General features: G+C 40.8%; 1 protein-coding gene across 1 annotated transcript in view; it reads left to right on the top strand.

The window, feature by feature from the left end:
- The first annotated feature begins 6599 nt into the window (after positions 1–6599).
- The window catches only part of TMPRSS12 (transmembrane (C-terminal) protease, serine 12), a 33118-nt gene continuing 31630 nt past the window's right edge, over positions 6600–8087 (top strand). Inside the window, exons 1-2 of the mRNA XM_006757115.2 lie at positions 6600–6615; positions 7466–7654. Of these exons, the coding sequence (XP_006757178.1) occupies positions 6600–6615; positions 7466–7654 (205 nt within the window). The remainder of the gene's footprint in view (positions 6616–7465; positions 7655–8087) is intronic.

Below are 8087 nucleotides of genomic sequence, written 5' to 3'. Positions count from 1 at the left end.
ACTTGGCTGGAGATTGTGGCTAGAGATCCTGGCAAGGCTGCTGATCAACTGAACGCTGTCTCCGTGTCATTCCTTCTTCGCCGACTCCGTCCACACCTTTGGGGACCCCTGGACCTGCTGGGGTTGGACCCCAGCACACCTGAATAAAACTCTAGGGGGTAACTGTCTCTTTTGTGCTCTTCGATCTCCCACATTCTAGAGCAGTGCCTCCCTGGTTCACAGGAGTGCTCCATGTCTATTAAATGAATGAGAGCCTGGGATTCAAATTCACTAAGACACAGAGGTTTGATACTTCGCCAAGGGCACACAGGAAATAAGGCTAGGGTTCAGACCTAGGTCTAGTCATCTCCAAAGTTTGTGGTCTTGAAGACCAGAATGTACCTTCTTTCTTTCTATTTTTTCCTTTCCAATTTTTTATTCCTCCCCCGAGGATATGTTTTTACTGATTTCAGAGAGAGAGGAAGGAATAGAGAGTAACATCAGTGTAGGAGAGAAACTTCAAGCAGTTGCCTCCTATATGTGCCCTGACCAGGGAATCAAACCTGCAACCTTTTTGGTGTATGGGCGATGCTCCAACCAACCCAGCCACCTGGCCAGGGCTGTACCTTCTTTCTTGTCTGTGCTGTTGAAGAGTGAAACGCTCTGTTCCATTGCACGGTAAGTCCTCACATTTTAACGTCAATGGTTCTGCATATAAACAGGAGTAAGGAGTTAACATCATCTCATCAACATTATAACAAGACAATGTTGCCGAAACCGGTTTGGCTCAGTGGATAGAGCGTTGGCCTGCGGACTGAAGGGTCCCAGGTTCAATTCCGGTCAAGGGCATGTACCTGGGTTGCGGGCACATCCCCAGTAGGAGATGTGCAGGAGGCAGCTGATCGATGTTTCTCTCTCATCGATGTTTCTAACTCTCTATCTCTCTCCCTTCCTCTCTGTAAAAAATCAATAAAATATATTTTAAAAAAAAGACAATGTTGAACAAAAAGTTTTCAAGGACCTGCTTAACCTTTATGCACCTGCTATGAAAGATTTTTAAGTTCTATTTAAGTGTGGCCACTAGATGGCAACCTCCACTTTAAAATCACAGAATTTTACGAACAAAAGTAAATACATAGAAAACTACACAAATATATATAATCTTGTACATCCACCATCCAGAATTAATAAGTGTTATCATTTTATCTTTATTTTATTTTATTTTAAAATATATTTTATTGATTTTTTACAGAGAGGAAGGGAGAGAGATAGAGAGTCAGAAACATCGATGAGAGAGAAACATCGATCAGCTGCCTCCTGCACATCTCCTACTGGGGATGTGCCCGCAACCCAGGTACATGCCCTTGACCGGAATCGAACCCGGGACCCTTCAGTCCGCAGGCCGAAGCTCTATCCACTGAGCCAAACCGGTTTTGGCAACATTTTATCTTTAATTCAGGTCATTTTCTGAATAAAAATGCACAGATGAACCCCCCCCCCCCCTTCTCTTCCTAAAGGAAACCACTACAATGAATTTAGTGGGGATCCAGTCCATGTTTTATTTTGTCTGCTTGTTTTGCTTTATATTTACTACACGAGTCCATAAAGGTGTCAGATTATAGTATCTTTTTTTAGAAGTTCATAAATGGTCCCTTAATAATATTTCATTCTCTAAGTGAAAGGTCAAGCAGATAAAACAGGGTTTTAGCTATGGTGATTTGATACTTCGTTTTAGTGTGTGTGTGTGGGGGGTGGGGGTTGGGACAAGGGAGAAGAGCATTAAAGCCCTACAGGTCACCTACTACACAAGGCCACTCTACCAATTCCAGGAGACATAGCAGCTCCACCTAATACATTGAAACAAACACAGGGAAGCAGCCAAAATGAGGAGACAAATATTTCACAAATGAAAGAACAGAAGAATTTTCCAGAAAATAACTAAATGAAATGGAAGCAAGCAAATCACTAGAGACAGAGTTCAAAATGATGGTTATAAGGTGGCTCAAGGATTTTAATGAGAGCTTCAAGGGACTTTCAAGGATTTAAGTGAGAATTTCAAGAACTTTAGTGAGAACATCAAAGACATGAAAAAGGACCAGTCAAAAATGAAGCATACACTAACTGAAATAAAGAATACTTTACAGGGATTCAACAGTACAGGAATCAAATAAAAAGGTTTGGAATATGAGAAAGCAAAAAAACACCCAATTAGAAGAGCAAAAAGAAAAAAGAATGCAAAAATATGAACATAGTATAAGGAGCCTCTTAGACAACTTTAAGCTTACCGACGTTTGTATCATGGGGGTGCCATAAGGAGAAGAGATAGAGCAAGAAATTGAAAACCTATTTGAGGAAATAATAACAGAAAACTTCCCCTACCTGATGAAAGAAATAGACTTATAGTTCCAGGAAATGCAGAATCCCAAACAAGAGGAACTCAAAGAGGACCAACCAAGACACATCATAATTAAAATGCCAAGGGTTAAAGACAAAGAGAGAATCTTAAAAGCAGCAAGAGAAATGCAGTTACCTACAAGGGAGTGCCCATACGACTGTCAGCTGATTTCTCAACAGAAACTTTGCAGGCCAGAAGGGAGGAGGAGGAGGAGGAGGAGAAAGAGAGAGAGAGAGAGAGAGAGAGAGAGAGAAAAGAAAGAAGAGGTTAAAAAAAATATGAACATTAAACTGGCAATAAATACATATCTATCAACACTGAACCTGAAAATCAAAATAAAAGAACGAGGAATCTAATGAACAAAATAAACTGATGGATAAAATAGAACCAAAGGCATAGAGACATGCAACAGATGGATGAATCTCAGAGGGAAGGGGGGTGGGGGTGGGTGGGAAGAGATTAACCACATGTCTTATATGCATATATGCATTACTTATGGCCACAGACAATAGGTGGTGAAGGCCTGGAGTGGGGCAGGAACCAGGTGGAGGGAGCAATGGGGGGGGGGGAGGAAGGATCACATCTATAATATGGCATTTTTTAGAGAAGGTGACAGTGCGTATCTCTATAAATCAGCAATCTCAAACTGGGATACATTCCAGAGAAACTCATGCTTGTATGCATAATAGTATTAGTTGTAATAGCAGATATCTAAAGTGATTTAAGCACCCATTAATAATTCTGATGTAGATAAATATATTGTGGCATTTATACACAATGAGTGGTAAAAATAAGTAAATTATAATTATAGATAACTACAGGAATGAATGTCAAGAACCTAACACTAAATTAAACAAAGCTAGCTGCAAAAGAAGTCATTGCATGCTTCAATTTATATAAAGTTCAAATACATGCAAAACTAAACAATATGTTGTTTAGAGCAGTATTATCCAATAGAACTCTGCAATGATGCAAATATTCCATAATTTGCTATTCAGCATGGTAACCTAATGAGCACTTAAAATACAGCTAATGTGACAGGAAATAAATTTTTATTTTATTTATTTATTTTTGAATTTTTATTTTATTTATATTTAAATTGTCAACTGTGCCTAGTGGCTACCATATAATACTGCCAGGTTTATAAAGAGAATCAATGGAATAATAAATACAAAATTCAGAATATTGGTTAGTTCTAAGATAAAGAGAAAGAGATAGAATAGGGAGGGGTATACAGGGAATTTCAAAAGTAACAACAACATTCTTTTTTTAAAATGGGTATCCTTGTATTGTTATTCTTTTTACTGTACATATATTGTGCTATAAATATTACTTCCTATGGGTTAAATATTTATTAAAACAAAAATAGTGAATGAAGTGGTAGGTACATGAATGTTTATATTGCTATTACTTCAAGTCTACATAATAAAATATTTTTAAATATACTTTTTTAAAAATATATTTTTATTGATTTCAAAGAGGAAGAGAGAGAGAGAGAGAGAGATAGAAACATCAATGATGAGAGAGAATCATTGATTAGCTGCCCCATGCACACCTGCACTGGGGATCAAGCTCACAACCCGGGCATGTGCCCCTGACCGGAATCGAACCCGGGACCCTTCAGTCCCCAGGCCAACTCTCTATACACTGAGCCAAACCGGCCAGGGCAATAAAATATTTTTATTAAAAAGATGTCTAGGCCCCGGCTGGGTGGCTCAGTTGGTTGGAGCATCGTCCCATACACCAAAAGGTTGCAGGTCGGATCCCTGGGGTGCTTACAGGAGGCAACCGATCAATGTTTCTCTCTCCCTCTCTTCCTTCCTTTCTAAAATCAATAATTTAAAAAATACTCAAAAAAAAAATACATATCCTCGGGTGAGGGTTAAAAGTCTATCTGTTTCTAGCACTAACTCAGATGTGCTCCAAGTGAAGCAGGGGCCTCGCAGAAAGAATAAAACCTCCCCCAACTCCAGACCCAGTCAGTCCTGCCCCCACGCAAACACGTACCCAGCCAACACGGGCCCCCTCCAGTGGGAGGACATAAGAAGCTAGCAAAATCCCTGGGCAAATGTAATGGAGAAACTAAAACAAGAAAATTAAACAAGGCCAAACAGTCTGGGCAGCTTGCAGCCAGCTTGTTAATTGCAAGACCTTATCTTCCCCAACCAAGGTCATTGGAGAGCAAATGGCTTATCCCTCTCCTCCCTACCAGAGAACACATAGCTGGAACCACCCTGGCCTGGGAAACACAGAACAAAGACCCAACTGAGGCCACTTGTGCCAGCTGAGCCCAAGGACAGGTGAAGTCAAGGAGCAAATAACAAAAAAACCATTAAAGCCAGACCGACCTAAGAAAAATAAAACAGTAAAACAGACCGAAGAGTAATCCAAACTCCCCTAAGCAACTATTTTGATACAGCAGCATATTAAAAATGCATCCGGACAGCTGACAAAACTCCCCCCTAAGATTCTCGCCTGCAGGAAAAAATGGGGGGTGGGAACAACAGAAAGCCCCAGGACAGACTCAATGCTTGCTCACTCCAGCACACCCATGTTCCTTCCCGGTCATGAACTTTTTATTTCTTCCTAAACTCTAAGGATCCACAAGAGACTCGCAACCAGGGGAGCAATGGGCATATTACCCAAAGTAGTCTATAGATTTAATGCAATCCCTATTAAAAATATCAATGGCATTTTTCACAGAACTATAACAACCAAACCAAAAATTTATATAGAACTACAAAGGCCCCGTTTAGCAAAAACAACCTTGAGAAAGAAGAACGAAGTTGGAGGTATCATGCTACCTGCTATCAAAATATAAGGCTACAGTAATCAAAACAGCATGGTACTGGCTGTTCTGATTACTAAAATAAGACACATAGGCCAATGGAACAGAACAAAGAGCCCAGAAATAAACTCACAAACTAGAGAGGAACATACAATGGAGTAAAGACAGTCTCTTCAATAAATGGTGTTGGGCAAACTGTATGGATACATGCGAAACAAATGAAACTAAAACACTTTCTTACACCATATACAAAAATAAACTCAAAAAGAAAAAAAAAACTCAAAATGGATTAGAGACTTACATGGAAGACCCGAACCCATAAAACTAGAAGAAAACACAGGCTATACACTCTGTGACATCGCTCTCAGCAATATCTTTTTGTATATGTTTGCTCAGGCAAGAGAAACAAAGGAAAAAAATAAGCAAATGGCACTACATCAAATTTAAAAGTTTTTGCATAGTGAAGGGCCATCAACAAAATGAAAAGACTATCTATTGAATGGGAGAAGACCTTGCCAATGAGGCATCCAATAAGCAGTTAATATCCAAAATATATAAATGTGCAGTCATGGAAAACAGCATAGAGGGTCCTCAAAAAATTAAATAAAGAACTACCATATAAATACTTCTGGGTATTTATCCAAAGAAATTCAAAACACTAATTCAAAAATTATATGCACTCCTATGTTCATTATTTACAGTAGCCAAGACATGGAAGCAACCTAAGTGTCCATCCATAGATACGTAGATAAAGAAGATGTGGTACAGATATACAATGGAATACTGTTCAGCCATAAAAAGAATGAAATCTTACCATCTGTAACAACACAGCTGGACCTAGAGGGTATTATGCTAAGTGAAATAAGTCAGAGAAAGACCAATACCATGTGATTTCATTTATATATGAAATCTAAAACACAAAATAAATACACAAAACAGAAACAATCGCATAGACACAGAGGAAAACTGATGGTTGCCATATGGAATGGGTGTTTAGGGGATTAGTAAAAAATGTGAAAAGGATTAAGAGTACAAATTGCCAGTTATAAAAACAGTCCCTGGAATGTCAAGTACAGGACAGGGAAGATAGTCAACAATATATTAACTACATAGGGTGTCAGATGGATACTAGACTTATCAGGGTGATAACTTTATAATCTATCTAAATGTCTAATCACTATGCTGTGCCCTTAACAGTAATATAATATTGCATGTCAACTGAAATAATAAGAATAAATTATACATACACACATTGCATCATACTTGATTTTAGCCAACAGGCTGAGAAACAATATTCACGTTGATGGTTAATTTTATGTGTCAACTTGAATTGGCTAAGGGATGTCCAGATAGCTGGTAAAATAATATTTCTGGTTGTGTCTGTTAGTTCATTTCTGGAAGAAATTAGCATTTGAATTAGTAGACTGGGTAAGGAAGATGTACCCTCACCAATGTGGGTGGTTGTCATACAATCCAATCAATTGAGTGTCCAAATAAAAGAAAATGGTGGAGAAGAGGCAAAGTCTCCCTTTCTTCTTGAGTTGAGACATCCATCTCTCCTGTCCTCAGACATCAGAGCTCCTGGTTCTCCAGCTTTTGGATTGGGACTGAACTGTACCACTGGTTTTCCTAGTTCTCCATCTTGCAGATGGCATGCTGTACGACTTCCCAGCCTCTACAATGGTGTGAGCCAATTCCCATAATAAATCTCCTCTACAGGTCCTACTGGTTCTATTTCTCTGGAAAAACACATGGGTACACATTACTGACCTTAAAAAAAAAAAAAAAAAAAGCTATTCTACCAGCAAAAACAGGTTTATTGAGGAATAGCAGAGAATTGCAACTCAAGGCGTGTGAGCTATGACAAAACCATAGTCAAGCCTGGAGAACCAAGGAGAGGAACTTTCTCTTGTGGAGGAAAGGGGAAGTTGGGAGAAACTTATAAACAGAGGCCATTGGAGAAAATTGGGAGTTTAAACTCTACTGACTTCTCATTGGCTGCGTGGTGACAGTCTCTCAGTGGCTGCGCCATTGCTGGGGAAGGAGAAATCTTCCTTTGTTGGGGCACTAGAATAGAAAACATCTCCCTGCTGGAAATCAAAGCATATCTCTTCCAGTCCGGGTCAACCAATGATGAGTGATAGGGTGTGAGCGTCCCCCGCTACAGGCCCTCCAGACTCCAGTTTTGGTTGAGGTTTCCTTTATTAGTTTTCAAAATTCCATGCCTTTGCCTATGCTGTGCCTTAGCCTAGCCTGTCTTCACAACATTTCCTTCCCCTTCTTGACATTCCCCCTCAATCTAGGCCCAGCTAACATAGCCCTCCTGCAGGGCGCCTTCCCAGAGGGCCACAGCCCACACCACTCCCTGGTGTCTGAATTGGTGCCGGGCTTGGGCTGGGCGCTTAGCCAAGTTATCAAGTTCTCTGGGTCAGACGGACAGGGCTTAACACACTTCCCAGGAAATGATACCATTTCCCTGTACAGCGCCGAGTGTAAGGTTACCTGTTCAATGCATCCATTAACTGGAGTCACTTATCTGCACCTCTCCCCACACTGTTTGCAGCGGCAAGGGGGCGTCTCAGGGATTCTGACGGGGCCAGGAATCATGCATCTTTCAGGCTAGGGACTGAAGTGGAGGCGGCGTGCCGTTGCTTCGTCCTCAACTTTGCAGGTCCTTGCATGTGATGGTATCAGCTCGCCCTGAGATCAGCTCAAGGCAAACTACTGCAAGACGATTAATAATGAGATCGACCTGTATCACAGAACTTGCGTCCCCCCATGCCTGAACCGTCTCGAATCCCAACCCCTACACTCGCTTTGCCTCCTGCTTCACCTCCCCGTTCCCAGCTTGGCGGCCTTTGCTGAGCAGCCCTCCGGTGGCCCGCCAGGCCTCTCAGGTCCCTGCCAGCAGCACCGCCCCTGGTG

This window comes from Myotis davidii, unplaced genomic scaffold, assembly GCF_000327345.1.
Source record: "Myotis davidii unplaced genomic scaffold, ASM32734v1 scaffold233, whole genome shotgun sequence".
NCBI lineage: Eukaryota > Metazoa > Chordata > Mammalia > Chiroptera > Vespertilionidae > Myotis > Myotis davidii.
The sequence above is the reverse complement of the archived record's forward strand: the minus strand, read 5'-3'. Positions and strand labels throughout refer to the sequence as shown.